The sequence below is a fragment of the Littorina saxatilis genome, linkage group LG16, assembly GCF_037325665.1.
Source record: "Littorina saxatilis isolate snail1 linkage group LG16, US_GU_Lsax_2.0, whole genome shotgun sequence".
Classification (NCBI taxonomy): domain Eukaryota; kingdom Metazoa; phylum Mollusca; class Gastropoda; order Littorinimorpha; family Littorinidae; genus Littorina; species Littorina saxatilis.
In genome coordinates, this window is record NC_090260.1 from 31,384,861 (window position 1) to 31,410,921 (window position 26,061).

A 26,061-nucleotide genomic window follows, 5' to 3' on the forward strand; every position below is an offset into this window, starting at 1 on the left:
TGCACACAAAGTTGACTCTGATAAATAAATCTCTCGCCGAACGTGGGGACGAACTCACGCTGACAGCGGCCAACTGGATCTGATACAAATCCAGCGCACTACCGACTGAGCTACATCCCCGCCCTGACTGAGCTACATCCCCGCCCTGACTGAGCTACATCCCCGCCCTGACTGCGCTACATCCCTGCCCTGACTGAGCTACATCCCCGCCCTGACTGCGCTACATCCCCGCCCTGACTGCGCTACATCCCTGCCCTGACTGCGCTACATCCCCGCCCTGACTGAGCTACATCCCCGCCTGACTGCGCTACATCCCCGCACTGACTGAGCTACATCCCCGCCCTGACTGAGCTACATCCCCGCCCTGACTGAGCTACATCCCCGCCCTGACTGTGCTACATCCCCGCCCTGACTGCGCTACATCCCCGCCCTGTGGGTTTGTCTTCAAAGGAGTTAGAAAGAAGTCAGAGTTCAACAGGAAGATTGTGGGAACATTGATTTGACCACAGATGAAAACTGTCCTCAGCTAGGCAAGTACACATACCAACCTAAATAAAGCTGAGAAAAAAAATCAATGCAGCTACCGTGATGTACAATTAAAAAAGGCAAGAACATTCACACAATCTTGCTTTCAAAATTGAATTTCAATCCAGACGAATTGTCCACACCAAAAAAGTCCAATCGCACAGGCATCATTCACAAATATTTTCAATATCACTCAATGCTCTAAGAACTTGCGTTTTCATGGCAACTGGTCGGTTGACAGAGTTCTAATGTTTGCCTCTTGCTGCTTAAAAAAGTGTCACCAAAGTATAAGAGCACACACACTCTCAGCCATTCTCAACTCTTCATGTAATTCAACCTGACAGCCAAGACAGGAAATGCAAGGACAGGTATGAGATAGTTCTGCAACAACCCATACAGACTTGAGCTAATTCCATAGCCACTTGCTGACCAAAAGCTGTGCGTTGATTGGCTAAGCTTCTTGCTGTACAAAGGGGTTGACGATGTTATTTTTGAACATCGTCTATTCCCTCGGAACTGATTTACAAAAGCTGCTCCTCCATTGGCTAAGCTTCCTGCTGTACGAAGGGGTTGGCGATGGCTTCCATTCCATCGGCTGGACAGATGAGAACGACAGACGTCCCGCGACACACCACCAGCCCCAGGTGACGAGTGTCCTCGGTCAACTTCAGGGGGTCGTCGGGGTCTGTGACATAGACACACATAAAAACATTTAGCTTTGTCTGAAGAAACACATCTGCCAAGTGGATTAGACTTCAGAGGGTCGTCGGGGTCTGTGACATAGACACAAATAAAAACATTTAGTTTTGTCTGAAGAAACACATCTGCCAAGTGGATTAGACTTCAGAGGGTCGTCGGGGTCTGTGACATAGACACACATACAAACATATCGTTTTGTCTGAAGAAACACATCTGCAGAATTTGTTAAGGAGAGAGATAGGCGCAATAGCCAAGTGGATAAGACGACGGCAACCCATGTGGAAGGTTAATATTTAAAATCTCGGCAGGACCAAATGGGTCAAGGGTCGAGATTTAAATTAAAATTAAATAGTTAAATTTCCTTCAGTTCTTACATTTCAGATGGGTTGTCGATAGACCACATCATCTGGACCTGGACTGTTAAATATTTTAAATCCCGGCAGCGCCCAGATGGTTAAGACTTAAGGTCGAAGATTTGAAAATTAAATTAAAATAAAAAGATTACAATTCCTTCTTAAATTTCAGACGGGTTGTCGATGACCCACACCATCTGGATTGTTAAGTTCAAATTACGCCACTGTTTATTTGTTTGTTCACAAAGATAATCCTTTAAAAAGTGATCAATAGGAAGATCCAATGACATTTGAAGAGTACATGAAGTCTCAATCAAAACCTCCCAATAATTTCAAAGATACACTTTTGTGAGGCTCTGAGACGCCCACAACCCAGGAAGTACGGTGAAGGTTAAGCATAGTGCAAGAAGCAGCAAGCAGCAGTATAATAATGTTAACTGAAAGGTAAGCATTCTGATTTTCATAACAAGACACGACGGGCACAATGGCTTGGTGGTAAGACGCCGGCCTCCAAAGCGGAAGCTGGTCATGTGTTTTGAATCCTGACTGTGCCTGGTGGGTTAAGGTGGAGATTTTTCCGCTAGTGCCTTATCCCCCTTCATGTGTACACACAAGCACAAGCCCAAGCGCGCATGGAAAAGATCCTATAATCCATGTCAGAGTTCGGTGGGTTATAGAAACACAAAAATACCCAGCATGATTCCTCCGAAAGCGGCGTATGGCTGCCTAAATGGCGGGGCAAAAACAGGCATTCACGTAAAAATCCACTCGTGCAAAAACATGAGTGTACGTGCGAGTATCAGCCCACGAACGCAGAGGAAGAAGAAGACAACAAGACACACACACTGACACAGGCTCACCTCTTAAAAACTCTGTGGTACCGTCCAGTACAAGGTTCAACAGAGGATCAAATCCTTTCAGAATTCCTGTGGCTGGAAGCAAAAGAGAGCAAACATTTCAAGATCTTTTTCAAATTCGCTTCTCACAGAAATCTTGAAACTAATTTTGGGTGATAAGTTAGCAAGATTTTCAACATTTTGCAATGCCACCCCTTTGAGAAATGTGTCATGCCCACTGTTCATTTGTTTTTAAAGTTTTTAGCCTCTTCCAACTGACCCAAAAATGCTAAACTTTACGTTCATTTTGAATCGTTGAAACAAATTCTTATCACAAAAATGACATGTAGAACTTTGAGTGTTTGTTGGTTATCTCTTGCATAAATTTGTAAAGTAAACACACACACACACACACACACACACACACACACACACACACACACACACACACACACACACACACACACACACACACAGTCAGCCGGTCACTCAAAGTAAATATTTGCCGTATTAATGGCTTGAGATTTACTGGCCGATGTGAATGCGCGATATATTGTGTACAAAATTCCATCTCACACGGCAGAAATTAATATGTAAAGCGCTTAGAGAACGTCAAGCGCTATATAAATCTCCCATTATATAAATAAATAAATAAATAAATTTGTATCCTTCACCCAAAGATTCTGAAATCAGGAGAGAAACAGAACAGTTATTGAGTTAAGCTGTTCATTTTATGTTAATTTCTCATGAATGATTTTGCTGAGGAGACATTAAATTTAAAACTATGTTGCAAGACACTTGATCATTGTAAACACTACCTACTCATGCAATACTGCTCTCACACAGGTAACTAAACAGGTATACTTTTTTTCAAAAAGAGAGAGAGTCAATTACAAGACATGTATACATGCTTATGTTCAAGGGTTATGGAATATATACAATACAAAAGTGTTTTTGTTGTTATAACATCCAGCCCTCTCCCAAAGAGGGACTACTCTACATTACAGTTACACACATGGAGAGAAAGAAGATTAGACACATAGAAAAAGACCCAGAGACACTCAGACAGTGAGAGTGAAAGACAGTACAGAGAGACGTAGAAAAACAACATCACAGCTTTAAAAGTTCTATTTTAACACAATGCAGGGACCGGCACGGTTGGCCTAGTGGTAAGGCGTCCGCCCCGTGATCGGGAGGTCTTGGGTTCAAACCCCGGCCGGGTCATACCTAAGACTTTAAAATTGGCAATCTAGTGGCTGCTCCGCCTGGCGTCTGGCATTATGGGGTTAAGTGCTAGGACTGGTTGGTCCGGTGTCAGAATAATGTGACTGGGTGAGACATGAAGCCTGTGCTGCGACTTCTGTCTTGTGTGTGGCGCACGTTATATGTCAAAGCAGCACCGCCCTGATATGGCCCTTCGTGGTCGGCTGGGCGTTAAGCAAACAAACAAACAAACAAACACAATGCACAGAGCAGAACTTTCTTATACGGATCCATTACTCACAGACGTAAGTGAACATTGTTTGCGAGCCATTGACAACTCCACTTACCCTCGCGACCTCCACTGAACTTGACCCGGATCTGTTTGTCAAGGTATTTTGCAAGGTCAAGGATACTTTCCTTTTTCTTCTTCTCTTTGTCCCTGTCCATAGTGGCCCCCTGCAAACCAGAAAATCCATGAAAGTACTCAGTGGAACCTCCAATTTAAGTCACCTGCTATTTTAAAGAGCTTGCTTTTTCACACTGTATATATCTAAATCTCAACAAAGAGAGAGAGCAGGGCCTAGCATTGAAAAAGTGAGTTCAGCTTACAAAGGCGGGGATTTTGAAGATTTGTTGGAGATTTTTTTTACCTAAAATGACTTTGTCACTGAATGGCTGACCACGTTCAACAATGTCGCTTCGAGACATTATTTCAAGTCTAGAGCTATACACTGAAACACCGGCACAAAGCATGCTCGTGCGATGCCAGAGGAAGTACGTGCTCAAGCAAACTGTCAAACCGATTGAGAATTGAACCGAACGGCGCACAAAACGAAAGCGGGGACTGTTTGGGTTTACCGTTTGGGAATAACAGGTTTTTGCATTTCGGTGTACACCAAATCGAGTTCCGCGTACTGGAGATGTTATTTTGGCGTAAAGTACGCCGAACGGCTTACAATGCTAGGCCCTGAGAGAGAGAGAGAGAGAACAAGAACAAGAACAATTCTTTATTTAATGAGAGTAATAGAGTAAGCAGTGATCTGCTTTTTTACATCTGGCCCTCGCCCTAAAGAGGGACTAGTCTAAAATTGCTAAAGAATAAGCAAGTAAAGAAAACTACTGCTACATGATTATAATAAAATGAGAGTAAGAACATATCATCAATTTACATACAATACATTGCTTAAATGAAAAATGTAAGTTCATTTGACATGAGTTAAAGGGATAGTATCCGCCGGGAAAAGGCCTTCAGATCGCTTTCAAAGCTTCACCATAAGATTCTATGTTACAAATAATGCTACCATCCACGAGGAATAACTTTACTTTGCAAATTCAACAGTTTTGATAGCTAATTAACTGTCGTAAAAGAATCCAAGGAAAGAGCACTCTTGTAATGGTTGGGTGATTTCCCTTTGTCCAATTTGTCACAACAATCAAAATGGCGTCTCTCGGCGATTATTTTAGTCTGACAAGGTGAGTGTTACATAGTAAACGTTATCTGACAGAAAATAATGCTTTCGATGAGACAGTCAGTATCTGTTTACAAGTTGCTCTGAGCAGGACTGCAAAGCCTGAATCGATCAAATAGCTCTGGTGCACTCCGAATCATTCGCCTTGATAGAGATCATTCAGTACTGGTAGTACTCAGTCCGATTATCTTGGACATGTGTGTTGCCTGTTGGTGATCCTTTCAAATATATGTCTCTGAAGTTGCACTTTTACTCCTTTACGTATATATGCATTGTTAAAGCCATATGTACTCGATGACTATACACGCTAATTGCTTTACCAACAGCTGGAGACAGACTAAATTAAGTTCCCTGCAAAATATTGTGGTCTAGGACCCCTTAAATGTTGAGATATATATTTGAATTTTCATTTTGATCTGGATCGTCCTATTTATAGATTTGGCAACACATGTAACGTTGATGCAAGGGAGAGAACACCGCGGCTTTGTTGACATCCTCACTTTTTCAGAGGCTAGAACAAGCTGTAATGCATGTATTATGGTCCGCGCATGGTGACGTATCGTCATTATATGGTCTTATGGTGCGTTTGACATCGATTGTGGGCAAACTACACTTTGTAAACACGGGAGTGCGTTCGTATGCCTTTAAAACTTCCATTCATGTCACTGATCGATCACTTGGAACAGTAAACGTGCGCTTTGCGTGCAAGACGGAGTTCGAAGCAGTATTTCACCGAACATGAGAGAGCTCTGAAAATCGTGTTTATTCTCAGAATAGTAACCCAAAAGAGAAGACATACTTATCCCACTGAACAGTGTCGAGGAAATCATTGTCTTGTGCATTTGTTATGTGTGTGTGTGTGTGTGTGTGCCTGTGTGTTTGTGTGTTCTCAGACTTGTGTATGCATGATCACTGTGTGTGTGCGTGTGCGCGTGTGTGTGTGTGCGCATGCAGGGGAGTATATATGTCAAACTCAAGTGAGCTTTTCTTGAAGTTGATGATGATTGAAGTTTGATACAATAACTCATTAACTGTAAGGTGGATTGATGAATAGTGTATCCTTTTCATGAATTTGTCTTTATTTCCAGGCTATGGAAGTTTCATGTTCAAAACAACAACAGAGCTGCCCCTGCAAGAGAAAAGGTGCGGAGGCAGGATAGGGAGAGGAATTAGCAGTCTCTATGTGTGGGCAGATGAAGAGGAAAGTCCTCTCAAACTGAAATTGGTTTGCTGGGGAAGAAGGCTGATCCAAAAAACAACACCGCCCTCCAAGTCCAACCCTCCTCTAAACTCAATAATTCCAGTAAGTACCTTTTTATTCTGCAAGATTTGTTAGGTGGATGACTTTGTTGCAGGGTATATTAAATAATGACAAAAAGTGAGGTTTGCAGGTCTCAGTCGCAAATTATATTACTGGTGCCTATTGTTTTTTGCTATTCTAGTGAATGTGTATACATATATTTATTTCCTATTTTCAGAAGATAATGACAAATAATTAAAATTCAGCTTCAGCATCCAGATTTTGTCGATATTTTGTGCAGTTAAATGTCACTACACACAACCTTTTAGTGTCTCATAAAGGGAAATACAAATGAACAGTCCCCACAATTGGGGTGCTGTACCATGAAACCCCTCTTTTAAAAACCTTTACAATTCAAGATCTCCCCTATTTTAAGACCTTGCGTTTCAGATGTTTAGGTCTTAACCTCTGCACATTTACCTTCATTGTAAGACTTCTTGCTTTTTAAGACCTTATTTTCTCAGATTTTGGGGGGTCGTAAAAGGGGGTTCCACTGTATTCTAAAATATGAATTCTTGTTTACTGTTTAAACTACACCCATTTGCTCTTTGTAAATGAAGGATATTTTTCAGATTGATTATTTCTGCCTCCATACTGATCTTTATAATATATATGACACATTGGCGAGCAGATTCCATGATCATGCTAAAAATGTAGGAAGTCATAATTATGATGTTTAGGTTTTAGAATTGTGTATGCCTTGCAGTTCAAATTCATGTCTGCCTTCCTGTTCAATTGTTTAAAAATCAAGACAATCCCTGAGACACATTTTCCAACCACATGTCACACAGCAGTTCTGCTTGAAACATCAGAATCGAATAGTATACCAAACAGGCCTTTATGCGGTTTAGCACTTGACTACTGCTGCTTCCAATTCAATACCACTTGTGCAGAAAAAAATTAGAGATACAGTGGAGCCCTTCTTTTAAGATATTACAAACTCAATTAAAGATCAAAACTTGACTAAATGTAAAAAGCAATATGTGTTAGAATGGAGGTTATAAACAGAAATCTGAGAAAGTAATGTCTTAAAAGACAAATGTTTAGAAAAAAAGGCGGGGGGGGGGGGGGGTGGCAAACTTAGGTTTTACTGTTCAATGCATGGGTAAACTGGGCATTCATTCCAAGTACCTAAAGATGTGTAACTGGCACTTTTGCTCATCGGTAGTACTGGAACACATTTTTACACAGTGCCACTGGTCAGTGTGTCAGAATGCCAACAATCTGGAAAGCCTATGCCTACAAGTAAACCCCCCCCCCCCCACCACACACACACACCTTTTACTCACACCTGCACCCCATTACATAGATGAATAGATTACAAATACTATTCTTTTACTTTTTATTTTCACACTTTTTCTTGCATTTGGTTCATGTTTATTTTTTGAAGTTTGATTCTGAATCAAGCGTCTTTAGTGATGGGTGGTTTTCTGTTTATGCTCCAGGACTTCAAGGCACTGGTGCTTGATGACAGCAGGCTCCCACTGGCCCACACACAGAGAAGAGATTGGAGGTGCCCTCGCCCTGGAAGAAGAGGATGGAAATATCAATAAAACAAAACGATACGCAACATTCACACAGCTTACATTGTGGACATACATATTTGGCTATTTGGGTGAAGGTGTAAGAGTCGCCATGTGCAGTTGCTGTGTATGGGTCATAGGAATGACAATTTAGATCCAACTGGCCAGTACATTGACTTTCGTCCTAGTCGCCTGTATTGAAGTACATTGTGGTGTTATATGAAGTACATTTCGTTGGGGGTTGGTGTAACCATACTCTGTATTTAGCACCGTTTTGAATTTGTGTATGTTTCATCTTTCAAAGCACATTGTTTTTTGCTTTTTTTATGTACCATAAACTACCTTTTCAGCGCCCGCAGTACCTAGTTAACGCCCATCCTCCAACATTTGGATCAGTGTCGTCAACATATGTTGTGTGTTTTGTGTGTGTGTGTGTGTGTGTTTTTAAATGATGTGCACAGTTCTGCACCCTGTAGTGACATTGTCATTCTAGGGAATGCTGAAAGACAACTATAATGTTTATTTAATACTCTGGTCACTGGAGTATCTGGATAGCCATGTGAAAAGAAGATGGAGATGAGAGAGCGTCTTCGGAAGTTGAAGAGGTCTGATTTTAGTGATATAAGGGAGCATGTGAAACGACCAGTGTTTGGTTACGCCATTTCCTATGGATTGGATCAGTATCAATGACTGACTGACTGACTATTCACTTTGTGGTTTTTAGGATGTGTGTTCATTCACTCTCAGTGAATTTTTTGTTGGGTTTTTAGTGTTTTTTTCTTCTGTTTAGACACTTGCATATCAGGCGAAAGATACTTACAGGGTGACTAATTGTGCACAGATACATCTCCTATTAAAATGTTCACACCAAGATACCAAATATCACCATTTCTAACGAGGAACTGATCCTGCACAGGCACAGTACCTAGTAAACGCCCCACCCCCTACTTTGGGCAAAATCTGTGCATAAAGCGGATGGACACTTAAAAGGCAGTTTACAGTACTAATATTTTTCCTCATTTTAATTTCTAGTCTCAGTATAGTTTCGTGTAGGTATTGGGATAATTGGAGTTACAGGTATATATACATGTGATTTCACTTGCAATTCTTTGCATAAAATAAACTCAAATGAGCAGACATAAAGGTGCACCTACAATTATTGTGACTGTTTGCTGTAAAACAATTTCCTTGGTAGATGGAGGGCATTGTGGGGACCAGATGTGTAGACCGTGGGATTAGATAGACTTGGGGGTTCTGGCTTGTAGAAAACTTCCCTGCTGCTCCGCCTTTTGGGGACGAACTTTGTGTTCAGTGATGTGTGCATAGGACTTTGCAACGTCAACCTCCACTGCAAACCATCTTTGTATTGTAGACACTATATTGTACCTGCAGAGAAAGATCACTTTTAGCTGTGTAGTTGAACCCTAATTTACAGCCCCCCCCCCCTCCCCCCCATTTAAGATCCTGTTTTTTTGGATTTTCTGTTTATAATCTCTGTAAATTTACTCCCCCTGTTTAAGACGTAGCTGATTTTCTCAGAATTGTACAAGTTCCACTGTAGTATTTCCCTCTGCAGCATTATATTGTCAGTCAAAAGGGATACACAATCTGGCACAAAGAACAGCTGACATGAACAATAAAGTCTGGGGAAGGGTCCTGAAAGTATCTTGATTAATGCGTTGAATTGACAGGTCTAGTAAACCTTGTGCAGAACAAATATGTGTTGAAGAGTGCTCGTTGACATGTTGCAGCAAGCCAAGCCATAATTATACCCTGTTGAAGTAATACAAATCATGGGTGTGGGTTATATTTATTCACATCTTTTATATGATTGAAATGAAATGCAGAATTCTAAGACTTGTTTCTGAAAATGTGTACATTTGCATTTAAGATCTACATGGAATAAAACTGACACTGTTCTCGACAATTGAGTATGTTTTTGTGTGCGCATGTTGCTTAGTTTATTGATAATAATTGACTTTTGGTCAAGTTGTAACCACGAGTTTTGTAGCAAAGGTGCAATGATAAAAATAGACAGAAGATAATCAGATAATAAGACACTGGGCTGCAAATTGCTTTCAATTGTCATTGTATTTATCTGTAAAATCATCATGATTTCCATGGCATGTATAATGCAGTGGAACCCCCCTTTTAAGACCCCAAATTTAAAACTCCCTCCTTTTTAAAACCTTGTTTTCTCACATTTTCTGTTCATAACGTCTGTAAAATTACCCCCATTTTAAGACTCATTCCTTTTTAAGACTTGATTTTCTCAGATTGTTTGAGGTCTTAAAAGGGGGGTGCCACTGTCGTTATAATGCATCTTCAGAAATTGAAGACACATGCTGCAGTTTTGTTATAACCATGAAGAAGATAGGGCGGGGATATAGCTCAGTTGGTAGCGCGCTGGATTTGTATTCAGTTGGCCGCTGTCAGCGTGAGTTCGATCCCAGGTTCGGCGGAAATTTATTTCAGAGTCAACTTTGTGTGCCGACTCTCTTCGGTGTCCGAACTCCCCCCCGTGTACACTACATTGGGTGTGCACGTTAAAGATCCCACGATTGACAAAAGGGTCTTTCCTGGCAAAATTGCTTTGGCACAGTTAATAATTGTCTACCTATACCCGTGTGACTTGGAATAATAGGCCGTGAAAGGTAAATATGCGCCGAAATGGCTGCAATTACTGGCCGTATAAAATTTCATCTCACACGGCATCACTGCTGAGCGCCTAGAACTGTACCCACGGAATATGCGCGATATAAGCCTCATTGATTGAAAAATACTGTTTCTAAACGTTTACAGTGTCTTATCCTCTAACTACATCTTTTTAAAGACTCCATAACTTGTAATCACTCAACAATTCCTCTCTGTATGGCTGCAGTTCAAGTAAACCAGAAATGGTAAACCATTGCCACACTCAAGGAATTGGTTCCTGGCAACTTATGTCGGGTGCGCAGCCTGAGAGAGACACGACAGAGATAGTTGCTCAAGATAAAAGATAAGCTTGACTTACACCAAAATTATGAACATTTAAACTCACCTTACTGATCTTTTTGTCTGAAATATGTTATGCCATTATTGCCACACATTGCAAGAATGTTTGATGTCCGGGTGCTTGGTCCCTGAAAATGTCAGAAAATTGTTATAGTAATTATAGCAACATCTAAAACCACTAAGTGTAAACCAAAGGCTGGCCAATTACATAGTTCTACAGCAACATCAGTTCTGAACATGAAGCTTTGAACATGCACAGCGACACTTAAAATGGCAGTCAAAAAAGAAAGGATGAATGAAATTCTGCCACATTTAGTGTTTGCTTCAATGAACACTGAGGAAGAATGTGTTCTTCATTAAAAGTAACCCTTTCACAAAGCTTTACCAATAAACTTCAATCATAGTTCTTACTGCACAGAAAAACTCATACCACTGACAATATAAAATGTCAGTTATAAATAACATGTTCTGTTGCACAACCTCCAAAGACTGCAAAGAAACAACTGCCCATAAAGTGATAAAATATCAGTATCACGTGTGCTGACTGACCCTACTTTTTTCCATCTCAATTTTATTTTTAGGGGGATTACTCACAGACTGGCTACTCTGTCAGTCTCTGTCTCATATACAGTGCACCTCATGAGCTTGTATTCAACCGCCGGTCGATCATTATTTACTTCTGCATGCTTACCCTTACTACGATGATCGACCGGCGTTTTGATACAAGCTCCTGTGCAGTGCACAGACACACACGCACCGTAGTTGCAAACACACACACTGACACTGTGTCCGTGTTCAAACAAAAACAGGAAAACTGGACACATTCGGCCGCTTGATTGATCCTTCATTCGCACTACACACCAGCAGACACACATACAACACGGCAGCAAAATGTGTCCAGGTCTTTCCAAAGTATACACGACAACACTCGCTTTATTTAATACTTACAACTCCAGTAGCAGGATATCTGTATCTGTATCTGTAGGTTACGTCGCTAGCATCCTGAACGGTAAAACACTCATAGCTATCAGTTGAATCCAGCTTTCCGTCTGCTTGCTGATGATAACTTTGCATTTCGTGCGCCGAGCGTGTCTTTCTCGTGATTCTGTGTCGTTCGGAGTCAGTCAGCTGCTTTCTGAACCACATGGAGTCGATTTCCTACTGAAACTTGCGGGCTTGTCCCACCGAGCAGCTATCCCATCCGCCATTGTTTTGAGTCGTCATGCTAACGTCACGCGCTCGCGACAAAAACCAGTCTATGACGGCCAATTTTAATCTTCAAATGGTGGAGAGCAGACGTCAAAAAACTCATTTTGATTAAATCATTTAGCATACTTGTGGTGCTTTATTGAGCAAACCGGGCCAGGTGCGTCTTAATTAAGGTACCCTAGATTCCCCAAAATCTTCAAATCGGCCGAATTCGACAAAAAAACTCTCCAAAATGGCGGCGCGGACACTATATCTTTAAGAATTATAGAGTAGATTGCACTGACGCAACAAAGCTGTAAATGAGAGAGAGAGAGAGAGAGAGAGAGAGAGAGAGAGAGAGAGAGAGAGAGAGAGAGAGAGAGAGAGAGAGAGAGAGAGAGAGAGAGAGAGAGAAGAGAGAGAATGACAAATCTTTATTTTTCGAGGATGACAAGAATATATGCTTTTTTGCATCCGGCCCTCACCCTAAAGACTTTCTTTATTTGGTGTTTAACGTCGTTTTCAACCATTCAAGGTTATATCGTGACGGTCGCCTTAAAGAGGGACTAAACTATTTTACTATAACATGATGACTAGGAAAAAAAAAGGTTACATAAAAACATTAATGGTAGAACATATAAGTTTATGTACACGAAGCGCATTATGTAGAAGCATTGTAGATCATAAGGTAGTGTTCAATCAAAATTGGGTGTAAAGCAATGAAGATAAACGCAAAGTAAGCATACTTTGCAACAATACATTAGCTCAGCAAAACAATGTATTACAGAGCCAAATCTTCGTGATTTTGTCACAATAAACCATAATTCCGATAATGAACAACTGGATACAAAGAGAACATACCAATCAAGTTTATTTGTTCATAGAGTTCATTAAATGGAAAGAATATTTGGTTCTAAAAGAATCCGTATTGGTGGATTGCCGCAGGGCGTCCGGAAGAGCGCTCCAGAGGCTGCTTCCTGAATTTAAACAAGACTTGATTTAAATAGGTCTATCATAGGAAGAGGAGTGTTTAGTTAAAGTGGTGCGAATTCTTCAAAGAGAACTTAGAACAAATGGTTTCGGGTGCATTTTCTGTCATAATTTTATGCATCATTATTCCTTTGTTATAATTCATTCTTGACTTTAGAGGTAGGACCCCTATGTTGATGTAGTCTGAGTCGGTGAGAGTAGTCTGTTTGAGTAATACTACTTTAAGCGCTCTTTTGTGTAATCTGCTGAGTAGCTTTAGGGAATTATCACTTGCTGAGAGAGAGAGAGAGAGAGAGAGAGAGAGAGAGAGAGAGAGAGAGAGAGAGAGAGAGAAGAGAGAGAGAGAGAGAGAGAGAGAGAGAGAGAGAGAGAGAGAGAGAGAGAGAGAGAGAGAGAGAGAGAGAGAGAGAGAGAGAGAGAGAGCATATATATATTTTTACTAGAATGAATACCCGCTTCGTACTTAGAGCCGTACGCCGGCTTCGCCGGGTCCGAACAATGGACCCGCCAAGCTTAGGTCCCTCCCAGATTCGTGGAATGGGAACAGCACGAAAATGATTCAGTGGCCATAATGCCATTCCTGACCATATCGAGTCCCATCCTTGTCGACGAATGTAACCGTGTTAATCACCTTTGGAGGCGAACTCCACTCAAACAGGACTGAGCAAGTTATGGCTTTACACAAAAGCCGCCAGACCACATCACAAACAGAACTGAACAATGCACAGGTGTTGCTCACATAGAGACACACACACACACACACACAAAAACACAGAGAAGCCGTATCTATAGAGAGATAGATGACAGTGTATTTTTCGCGTGGCTATAAATTGATTCGACCTTTGCACTTTTACAGTGAGGATAATTTACGGGTCCAATTTACGTTCTGGACACTGCGTTGACCTTCTAAAAATAGTAACAGTAACAGAACGCCGGGAATATCCGAAGACGCTCCACTCACACTATAGTGCACCATTACGAAGGAAGGGAGGTAAACGCTGAAAACCTGGAGAATATGAGAAGATAAGGAAGAGTTACTTATAATGGTGAAATGAACACAAAAACCAAAATCGATTCAGCGCTGCGCGCTGAGAGCACGTGTTGAAATATCTCATCGATGATATTGTGTCCGGGGTGTAGCTGAATACGGTGTCCAAATTTGAAAAAGATCCACCGAGAACTTTGGCGTTGTGATGTGGTGTAGCGGCTATTATGGGTGTGTCGGTATGGGGGCCCGGGTAGCTGAGGTGGAACCAAAATCGGTTCAGCGCTGCGCGCTGAGAGCACGTGTTGAAATATCGACCAGGTTGTGTCCTGTACCGGGTCAACCTGAATATGCCCACCAAATTTGAAGCAGATCCATCGAGAACTTTGGCCGTGCATGGCGAATACACAAACAGATACACAGACACACACACACACACACAAGTCGTATATATATATATGAGCCTGTGCCAAAACGTGGTCAGCAAGAATAATTTCTCTTTATGAAAGCAGCAAGTTACTAATAGCACCACTCCTTCTTAAAGTAAACCCTTCAGAGAGATAGTACAGATAATTTCATCAGTTTTTATCAATTGGAAGGTCTTGAAAAGGTTATTAGAATGCCCCAAAATGACAAAATCCGACACTTTTACACATAGCTACTTCATTGTTTTGTAACTTATGTAAGAGCATGTCTGCTCATTGGAAATTAAATTTCTTGATTGTATTTCTATGAGTGTATAATGAGGATTTGCTCAAATGAGTTTGCACCCAAAACATGTTTGAATATTCATGAAAAATGTGAGTTTTAAAAGTGGCGTGTCAACTGTAACGGTTCATGTCCTAAATTTCTCAAATTTAAGACTGCAATTTTCTTATTTAATTATATTTGATAGCTTTTAGTACATTAACATCAAGAAAAGAGCCTTTACATTGAAGTCTCATGACAAAAGAAAAACTCAGATGTCATTTCTACACTCTTATTTTTCAAATTTCAAATATTTTATAATTACTGTGTCTTTTCATTATGATTGACCACTTCCTTATAAAATTCACAATTTGTTTCCTCTCTTTTGAATTACAGTTTAAAATGATAGCTTTTATTCACACCTGCCTGAACAAAACTTAGTTGAAGGGCATATAATGTAGTTATTTTAGGCTACAAAATAAAATATTTGTACTGTGTCCTCTTTACAGAACCGTTACGATTGACATACTGTGTCTTCAGCAGGCCGTTACGATTGACACACAAAAGTCTAAAAATCACCTAAAGCAGCATGTGTCTTGCTTCCCCTTTTGCACAGTTCCTGTGGTTGGTATTCTTAATGATAATTGAGAAAGATTTCAATGTGGTGTCTTGATGTCTTGTCACAGCAGTTATTCATTGTTCGGGACATTTTTAATGTCTTCCGGGACATGTTACAGTTGACACACAAAATTTGAAAACTCATCTTGTGTATGTTTCTCCTGGCTCATTTTGTATTCAAACAATAAGTATGAGTTACTCATTACTAATTTTGTCCAAAATTACATCTTTTTTAAAAAAAATAAGTGAACAAAATTTCATGTCTCGTTACGAGTGACACACAAATATGAGTATCTTAGTAATCAGAATAGAAATCCCACCAAGTTTGGATACCAAAACATTTACAATGCCATAAATACAACATAGCTTCTTAAACTTTTGCTCTGAAACTATTTTTGCGTTTGTGAGAAGAAAATGTTGACTTGTTATGTGTCAATCGTAACGGATGACACAGTGGTTACGTCATTGTTTTAGTCCAGCAGTCTCAGCTATGTGAGCAATAGCAATATATCCTTAGCTTACAATGCATACATGTTGTATAAAAATGTGATTTTCCATTTAACACTTTTTATGAACAAAATATTAAGCATAGTACTGTGTCCTGCGTTACAGTTGACACACATAAATATCAAGCTTTGTCCTGGCATTATCAAAAAGGTATGCTACCAGTTATCAATTTAACTGTCAAAAACAGAATCCTAAAACAGTCAAAATGACGATATTAAATTTGCAAAGCTCTGTTTGCATTCTGAATTTTGCATGTGAATGTCCCATTTCAAGGATCACCTTTTGGCACAGGCTCATATATATGTACATGAGACAGATACACAGACACACTCGCAAATTACACACTGTGGCAACAACACCAGCAAGGCAAACATTTGCTACTCTTCATCCCTATGACTATGTGGAGTATGTCCAAATGAAGGGCCACAGACTGACACCATCGATAAGCTCAGTATAGAAATGAAACTGTTGAACAGTTTTAAAACAGAAATGAGATGTGAAGTTTAAAAAGCTCTGGTGCTTATGTACTTCAGTCAAGTACCAGCATTATTGCTGGCAGTAGCAGGACTTCGCAGGAAAGTTAATTATTGATTAGGAAAACAGAAAAAAATTGTGTACGAAATAATAAGAATTTTACGCAACAACGGCGACAGAACCCGTGTTATTTACCTGAGCGGGCTTTTGTAGCGTCGCCATACCGCGAAGATTGCTGTCTAATGGACCACGACAGATACAAAATCAAATGGACTCTTGAAACTTAAATTTCTATAGCGGTCTGCTTTGCGTTCATGCTGCGCTCTCCCGGAAGTCTTGCAAGAGTAGTTTCCCCATCCGGTCCGACTAAACTACGCGCCAGCACGCGCTAGCACGCGCCAGCACGCGCCAGCTTGAACCATAGCACTTATATACTTTATTTTTATATTTCTAGTTAGTTCATCGTCCATTCTCACATAATACAAAATTTCAAACTTCAATGATAAAAAATACGGAAGTTATGACGAGTTTAAGGAGAGCTAATGCACTACTCTCAAATCCGACGATTGTCGGACATGGAGCCACGGCCTTTGGATAGCTCTCCTATAACGCGTCTTAGCTATCGTAAATTTTATCACTGAAGTTTGAAATTTTGTATAATGTAAGAACTGACGATGGAATGACTAGAAACATACAGATAAATTATATAACAGCTATGAATCTCAGTAGCGTCCACTTAAATTTGGTAGCGCGCAGTTTTAGTCCGGATTTTGTCGGATTTGAGAGTAGCGCATTAGCTCGCCTAAAACCCGTCATAACTACTGAAATGTTCAACACTCAAGCTTGAAATTTTGTATTATGTAAGAATGGACAATTAACTATATAGACTATAAAAATAAATTATGTAAGTGTTATGGATCACCGGGTAGCGTCTACTTCAAAGTGGTAGCTTGCAGGCTGTTTAGTCAATGGCGGAAATCGTCGGATTTGAGAGTAGTGCATTAGCTCTCCTTAAACTCGTCATAACTTCCGTATTTTTCATCATTGAAGTTTGAAATTTTGTATTATGTGAGAATGGACGATGAACTAACTAGATATATAAAAATAAAGTATATAAGTGCTATGGTTCAAGCTGGCGCGTGCTGGCGCCTAGTTTGAAGTAGAGTGATCCATAACACTTACATAATTTATTTTTATAGTCTATATAGTTCATTGTCCATTCTTACATAATACAAAATTTCAAGCTTGAGTGTTGAACATTTCAGTAGTTATGACGTGTTTTAGTCGAGCTAATGCGCTACTCTCAAATCCGACAAAATCCGGCAGTGACTAAAACTGCGCACTACCAATTTTAAGTGGACGCTACTGAGATTCATAGCTGTTATATGATTTATCTGTATGTTTCTAGTCATTCCATCGTCAGTTCTTACATTATACAAAATTTCACACTTCAGTGATTAAAAACAATGTGGGATACGGAGTCATTCGTTCGAACACAGTCAGTCGGATGCAGAGCCACTCATTCCTCTGTGTGTGTGTGTGATCCATAGCACTTACATACTTTATTTTTATATTTTTTGTTAGATCATCGTCCATTCTCACATAATACAAAATTTCAATTTTCAATGATGAAAATTACGGAAGTTATGACAAAACTTCGACATTGACTGAATACAGACATTAATGCATACCAACTGCACAACCACTTTGAAGCAGGCACTGCCTTGACCTGTATCATTTATGTTACTTTATTCTTTAATTATACACAATTTCAGCTCCATAAATCAAAATGGTGATGGTTGTGTTGGATGATAGCAGAACTGCTAGGATAGTCTCAACTTCAAAGAACTTAGGACCAGCAATACAACACGAAGCCGGTGGCGATCTGTCGGCAACTATTTTCAGTGAAGTATTTGAGCAGCAACAATGCAAAGATACGTCAGTCATGTATTTGCCATTATGTCAAAGAAGGGCGTTGTTGGGTTTTTTTTCGTCGGAAAGGGTTTGAAGTTTTTGAGCATAATTATTATTATTATTTTATCATTATTATTATTATTATTATTATTATTATTATTATTATTATTATTATTATTATTATTATTATTATTATTATTATTATTATTATTAATATTATTATCATTATCACTATTATTCTCATTACTAATGCACATTAAGTGCGCTCACCCCCCCCCTCCCCTCCTCCTCCCCCCCCCCAAAAAAAAATCTTTGTTTTCTCCCTCTTGTCTCTGTACCTGTGTCCTTTTTATCTTTCACCATCTCTCACAAATAACACCAACCACACCCCACCCCCACCCCCCACACACACACACAAACACACACACACATCTCCTCTCTCTCTTCTGGTCTAGTTACTGTGCCGACTGTGTGTATGTCTTCGGTGTTATCTTCGTGGGTTTCTTTGTACGTCTCGTTCTTAACCCTTCATCGAACGATGCACTGTATGTAAGTGCCGTCCTCACAAAGAGGATTTCTAACCTGCAACTCATCGAAATCGTATCCTAGTCACTCTTCTTTACATCTACACCAAGATAAAGGGAGGTAAAGCTAGCTAACAAACAAACAACTGTTCCTGCACTTTTTGATTGTTTTGCCATGCTATACAACTTATTTTAATTTATTTTTTAATCATTTTTTTTAATTAATTTTACTAGAACGGTAGCATATCAACAACATTCGGCTTAAAAAGGCTTGTTCATCCTGTGAGGACGCAAGACTTCAAGTTTGTCCAAATAAATACATGCTGAAAAGTATGTTGTTTCTTTGCCCTGTGAAGTAATGAACATGTCCATTGTTCTGTGCTGCAAAGTGCAGAATGTCATTTAATTTTAACTTTGATATATATGCTTAACTCGGAACATGGCGATATGCTCATTTGCACCTCGTGTCCATGGGTGTATCGTCGGGGCTTCCATCCCCAACCGAGCGGGTCCCCAGGTGGTGGATAGGGGAACGGCCCCAGGGGGGTCAGCTGCGAATCAGAATAAGCAGCCAAACGGGTAGCGTTCACACACACACACACCGTGCAGGGCCGGACCAAATGAGTTGTAAGGGGGGGGGGGGGTTCCTCCTTTTTTGGGGGGGCAAATCAGCGAAGTGGCGAAGCCACAAGCGCGCACCTGCAAAGCAGGCGCGTGAACTATAGGGGGGTCCGGGGGCATGCTCCCCCGGAAAATTTTTGAAAAACGGTTAAAATCTGTGCAATCTGGTGCATTCTGGGCCTTGTTTTGAGGGTTAAGAGCAGCATTGTTTTGGTGCTAAAACTAGTAAAAAAAAAATTAAAAAAAACTCAAAGCAAGGTACATGCTTTTTCCAGGGGTGGGGTTCCGGAACCCCTGGAACTCCCCCTGGGTCCGGCCCTGCCGTGGCACACAGAGGAATGACTGGCTCCGCATCCGACTGACTGTTGGAACGAATGACTCCGTATCCGACATTGTCGGACATGGAGCCACGGCCTTAGGATAGCTCTCCTATAACGCGTCTTAGCACTTATATACTTGATTTTTATATTTCTAGTTAGTTCATCGTCAGTTCTTACATTATACAAAATTTCAAACTTCAGTGATAAAATTTACGATAGCTAAGACGCGTTATAGGAGAGCTATCCAAAGGCCGTGGCTCCATGTCCGACAATCGTCGGATTTGAGAGTAGTGCATTAGCTCTCCTTAAACTCGTCATAACTTCCGTATTTTTTATCATTGAAGTTTGAAATTTTGCATTATGTGAGAATGGACGATGAACTAACTAGAAATATAAAAAATAAAGTATATAAGTGCTATGGTTCAAGCTGGCGCGTGCTGGCGCGTGCTAGCGCGTGCTGGCGCGTGCTGGCGCGTAGTTTAGGCGGACCCTCCCCATCTATTCACTCAAATCAACTGCAACGATAAGAAGAGGACCACAACTCCCCTGGTTTAACGATATAATTTTTCTCCAAAGACCATTTATCACCCCGGCCTTGTTGATCTTGCATAAAGTCCACACCGAAACACCCCCCCCCCCCACCCCAAAGCAATACACTTATTTGATGTTAGTTTCAGTTTCTTTGTAACCCCAAAGACCCTGTGTAGTGAAGGAAATTCGTGGTTTTACTCCAAAATACGATTACTTCAAAATGTGCACCGAGTGTTTACGTCCCTTGAAGTTTCGTCGATTTTTACGAATAAAGATTCTAAGTTCTCACATCACAGAACGGTACCCGGTACCTTGGCTGCCAGTTCGTGAAGTTTTGGGTGAAAAGACGAGAAATTCGATTAGTATTCTTTCATCACCAACTGAGTCCGATCGGACTTTGGATGTATACATGTTTCAGCGAGACGGATTATCGTCGCAGTTTGACCAGGTAGGGCTCGTCATTCATTTGATCTTGTAAGAGAAAACCCTACATCTTCAGAGGTTCAGTGAAGGGAGATGTAATCAATTTCGACCGATTATACGGCTGTGAACCGGAATGGTGCGTTTCCGGTCTTCTGCTACTCCTACTGCCGTACTGGTGCTAGGGTGCCAGAATTAATCGTAAGAGGCTAATCATATGCAAAAACAAAATCACATCGCCTTCAGGTGAGCACAGACATTTGCTCAGGGGAAAACGCTACGTCCGCATATTTTTACCAGTAATGTCAGATTTGTTCCATCTTTCCAAATCTCATGTGGGTGAACGATTGACCCCCTCCCCCGGGTTCAAGTCTTTTGTACGCAACATGTGTGCATGATTCATAATCGCGCCGCCCGCCGGCTAACCCTCTTGTTTCTTAATCTATGACAAGAGTCTGACTCGTCCGATACCGACTCATCCGGCAGACTGGGGCTTTAATTTACTAAATTAATTTTTTTTAAACAATTCCTGAACTGTACAGGATAGGGAATACACTTTTATACAGACACTATTGATTTCAGTACAGTATGTTCACGACTCAAATTTATAATATATATATATATTCATAAGCATAAACCTCTCTACACTTCAGGCAAGCTAGGAATTTTAGCGATCTGTTTTTACAAACTGCATAATAACATTCCAGATAACAGATGTTCCATTTGATTTTGAATTGAAAAGCCCACAGTGATATTGAAAAAAATCAATTTTGATCTTTCAGGCATGGAGTTACATGTACTAGGGAGATAAGTGTGACCTGTTCACTTGATACACTTAATTAAAATAAATCATTTGCTTGTATTTGTAACAGGCAATACATCCAACCTATTGATATATATATATATATGTCGCAGTGATAGTTTAAAATAAGAGTTAAGACCTTTATTCATCTCAAAAACGTTGGTCTTTTAGTTGTACAGCAGGAATCTTTTGAAAGTAAATAAAACAGACGGAACTTAATGCAGCTGACAATGACTTCAGGCCTGTACCTTAACGGTCGCCCGACCGCCCCAGGGCTGGTTCAAATCGCGTCGGGCAGGTTCAAAATTCCTTTGAAATTGCCCGCGGGGCGGGTTCAAATTTCACCGAAGCACAAAGTCGTTAGGCGACGCAGTGATATAACCTTCGTGGTTGAAAACGACGTTAAACACCAAATAAAGAAAGAAAGGCGACGCAGTCAATCGGAACGGCCGGCGAACAAAGATCTCTCGCGGGCGATTTCAAAAACTGTCACTTTTCTACTGCCTGCTCAAAACCGCCCCCCCCCCCCCTCCACTTTGAGAAGGACTTATCTGAAAATTGGGTCTGATCCTAGAGGGAGTCTTAAAACTGGTTTCACTCAGTGTCTGTATAATGACTGACACTGACAGTCGTGTGACATAGTGCACCGACCTTCCAGAAAGCCACGTCACAATAATGAGAAAACACCCTGTGTCTGATGTGTCTGAAAACACCTCCGCGCAGAGGGGTTTTGCAGCCAGGGCAGTGAAGATAAAGAGGGAACATTTTCTCGGCTCGCGCGGCAGCAAGCAGGATGTCACTAGACTGAATAAGTTAGATGCAGTTTTGCAGCAGTCATCATTATTTAAAGCATGTTATTGTGAATTTTCTATAAGATGTAATTAAACTGATGTTTCTGTTTTTAATTGTGCAGATAGAATTGATATAATCAGAAGTAGATCTTAGCATACATGGGTGTATGTCAAAACTATCCGACAGTTGACCCACCAGGGGTCAGAACAATACAGTGGAACCCCCCTTTTAAGACCCCCCCCCCCCCCCTCCCAATTCATGACCTTGTGTTCTCAGACTCTAGAGCTGTTCATAACCTCTGTAAAATTACCCCCATTTTAAGACTCCCTCCGTTTTCTATAATTTTAAGACCCGATTTTCTCAGATTTTTGGAGGTCTTAAAAGGGGGGTTCCACTGTATTTTTAATCAAAAAAAGTAATTGCCCCAGTGACCAAAGAAGGAGGCCTGAGATCAACACTGCTATAGAGTAGTTATAACTCATTTAAACTGCTATAATGTAACAAACAGAGCCAACCCAGCAAAAAATTGCAATCCAAATTATCTCCCGGTAAAATTATTTTCTGAGCTGTTCTGTATTATTTCAACAAAATGTTTTGAATTTTAACTGACAAAGAAGAAATCAAAAAAGAATTCCACTTCTTTCTGTTTCAGGTCAAAAATAAGGATGAAGACTACCGGTGCATGGCTGCAATGATGATGCTTCCCAATAGTCCGAGACAACTCATAATGGAGACAGCTCATTATAATCTGCATGCAGCAAAACGGCAGGAAAAGGAACACGTCATTTTGACGCTTAGTCAGACCACAGGATAACAGTGAATTATAACTGAATATCAGTGGTTCGTGGGTCTTGGCGTTTGATCCCTGCGCTACAAATCCGCCTCCTGTTTTGACTGATGCAGAGACCTTGAGGCGCGTACCAGGACATAGACATTTATAGAAAGTGGGTCCCATCATTTGTAACGTAAGTGAGTCAGACTGTCCTTGCTCTTATTATCTTATAAACCTAAACAGTTAATATCAGTGCATGTTGCTAGCTACATTTCAAAAAAAAAATGAACACCACTTATTTTCCACAATAGAATAGAAGTAAAAAGAACTATACTTCACATTGGTTGAAACCTACAGTGACACTGAAAGGCAGGATTGTTTATGACTTGGCTGTCTCAAGTTAAATTAGAAGAAAAATCATCAGAAAGCTATTTATTATGTATCCACTGATAAGAAAATTGTGAATTTGTGCTCTTAATTACTGTAATAGCAGTTTGCATAAACATATCTTTAAGAACGAAAACTTTTAACACTCTTGTTTAGCTAGCATAGTATGGCTTCTTTTTACATAATTTAGTCAAGTTGTGACTAAATGTTTTAACATAGAGGGGGAATCGAGACGAGGGTCGTGGTGTATGTGTGTGTGTGTGTGTGTCTGTCTGTCTGTCTGTCTGTGCGTGTGTGTGTGTGTAGAGCGATGCAGAGTAAACTACTGGACTGATCTTTATGAAATTTTACATGAGAGTTCCTGGGTATGATATCCTCAGACGGTTTTTTCATTTTTTCGATAAATTAATATTAAATGTCTGATGATGTCATATCCGGCTTTTTGTAAAAGTTGAGGCGGCACTGTCACACCCTCATTTTTCAATCAAATTGATTGAAATTTTGGCAAAGCAATCTTCGACGAAGGCCGGACTTTAGTAAATACTGCATCTCAGCTTGGACTTGGAGGCTTAAAAATTAATCAATGACTTTGGTCATTAACAATCTGAAAATTATAATGAAAATTATTATTTTCTAAAACGATCCAAAACTACATTCATCTTATTCTTCATCATTTTCTGATTCCAAAAACATATAATTTATATGTTATATTCGGATTAAAAATAAGCTCTGAAAATTAAAAATATAAAAATTATGATTAAAATTAAATTTCGGAAATCGATTTAAAAACAATTCCATCTTATTCCTTGTCGGTTCCTGATTCCAAAAACATATAGATATGATATGTTTGGAAACACGCTCAGAGAGTTCAAAGGAAGAGAGGTACAGTAAAGCGTGCTATGCACCACAGCGAAACCACAACCGCGCTAAACAGGCTCATCAGTTTCACTGCGATTTGCACGAGCGGCGGACTACGGTCATTGTTAAAAAATGCAGTGCGTTCAGTTTCATTCTGTGAGTTCCACAGCTTGACTAAATGTAGTATTTTCACCTTACGCGACTTGTTTTTTTTATTTTTAATTTAAACAAAACATTATGAATGAAGAATTGTGTACACTTTGATGAAAGCAAACAACAGAATGACAGTGTGTCACACTGCAGGCAGGAACCTGTTAATCATCCTTGTACAGATCGGATTATGATGTTCCTGCTTCCTTTGATTCACCAGATTTAAGGATGTAATACGCTTCACTGTCCTCAAGAGTGTATTGTCATACTTCCGCCAATCTGAGTTCTAAAGAGTTGACATCATAGTTATTATTCAGTTATTGGTATTAGAACTATTGCTAATAGTAATACTACGGCTGTGCATGATGTTGAGATTCAATCTTCATGTAGCTTATAACTTAAATACATCTTGCAGAAGTTTTGTGTGACTGTCAGTGTCATTGAAGATTACCTACAATATCACATCATCAGTGTGTGGTACTTCTGTTTAGAATGTTTGTGTAGTCATTAGCAACTCAAATTTGTGCACCTGTTTTAGGTATAGGTCACTTTAGGGGTGCCAGGTACTTCAGTATTTTTTTCTTCTTCTTCTTCGTTCGTGGGCTGAAACTCCCACGTACACTCGTGTTTTTTTGCACGCGTGGAATCTTACGTGTATGACCGTTTTTTACCCCGCCATTTAGGCAGTTACGCTGTTTTCGGAGGAAGCATGCTGGGTATTTTCGTGTTTCTATAACCCACCGAACTCTGACATGGATTACAGGATCTTTTTCGTGCGCACTTGGTCTTGTGCTTGTGTGTACACACGGGGGTGTTCGGACACTGAGGAGAGTCTGCACACAAAGTTGACTCTGAGAAATAAATCTCTTGCCGAACGTGGGGACGAACTGTACTTCAGTTTAAGCCTGTCATTCATTGGGCGAAGTCGGCTAAGCGAAGTATGCTTCGCGAAGCTGGCCGCACGGAGCTTTGGCACTGAGTTGTCGATAAAAAGATTTCTCAGCTCAATTAAGGACTGTCTGTGGGATGTGTGTGTCGAAACTAATCATGAGAACTGAGATTGTTGTGCTAGTTTTAGGTAGTAGGTATTAAGTAGAACAACCGCACCGCAGAACAACTCAGAAATCTGAGCAGGCCTGAAAGTGGCTAGTATGTATTTTACTCGCCATGGCGAGTAGAAACATGTAAGTGGCGAGTAGAATTTTAGAAATGTAAATCTACTCGCCAAATGCGAGTAAAGTTCAGACATGGGATTCTTCCGTAAATTTACGGAATTCCGTAAATTTTTAGGCTCCAGGGATCATTCTTGAGATTCGTGCAAATCCGCTGAGAAAATTTGGGGGTATATATGTAGGTATAGACCCAAGTTTTTTGGCCGGTCCGCTGATCGCGACGCTCCATTCCATACTATTCTTGAACGGTTGGTTCCTAAAACGGTCAGACTGTTGCTGGTCGATCCGTATGCCGGTATGGGAACGCGCTCTTTGTCTCCTACAGTCACCGTTTCAACGTAGCTATCGGGGATTCAGTATAAGCATACCGTATGAGAATGATTCGGCGCCATTTTTACATCGCTTCGAGCCACCTGCCAAAATGATGAGGAAGCTAAAGCGAGACGA

General features: G+C 40.4%; 2 protein-coding genes and 1 long non-coding RNA gene across 10 annotated transcripts in view; 1 reads left to right on the forward strand and 2 right to left on the reverse strand.

The window, feature by feature from the left end:
- Window positions 1-352: 352 nt before the first annotated feature.
- LOC138950086 (U6 snRNA-associated Sm-like protein LSm7) lies at window positions 353-16,691 on the reverse strand. Its single transcript, XM_070321858.1, has 4 exons — window positions 16,547-16,691; window positions 3,964-4,072; window positions 2,438-2,509; window positions 353-1,210 (listed from the first exon to the last, which is right to left on the reverse strand). The coding sequence occupies exons 1-4, from the start codon at window positions 16,571-16,573 to the stop codon at window positions 1,071-1,073; spliced, it is 348 nt and encodes a 115-aa protein (XP_070177959.1). The 5' UTR covers window positions 16,574-16,691; the 3' UTR covers window positions 353-1,070.
- On the reverse strand, window positions 7,770-12,103 carry LOC138950813 (uncharacterized). Of its 8 annotated transcripts, none has more exons than XR_011450807.1 (4): window positions 11,851-12,103; window positions 10,949-11,030; window positions 9,063-9,294; window positions 7,770-7,909 (listed from the first exon to the last, which is right to left on the reverse strand). It is a non-coding gene; the product is annotated as an uncharacterized lncRNA (long non-coding RNA). The 8 variants fall into 8 exon arrangements; XR_011450806.1 differs by lacking the exon at window positions 11,851-12,103 and adding an exon at window positions 11,660-11,799; XR_011450808.1 differs by lacking the exon at window positions 11,851-12,103 and adding an exon at window positions 11,764-11,782.
- A 3,777-nt stretch (window positions 16,692-20,468) lies between the features above and the next one.
- LOC138950821 (uncharacterized) overlaps window positions 20,469-26,061 on the forward strand; it is a 46,355-nt gene continuing 40,762 nt past the window's right edge. Inside the window, exons 1-2 of the mRNA XM_070322542.1 lie at window positions 20,469-20,709; window positions 22,928-23,240. The gene's annotated coding sequence lies outside the window, so the exon portion shown is untranslated. The remainder of the gene's footprint in view (window positions 20,710-22,927; window positions 23,241-26,061) is intronic.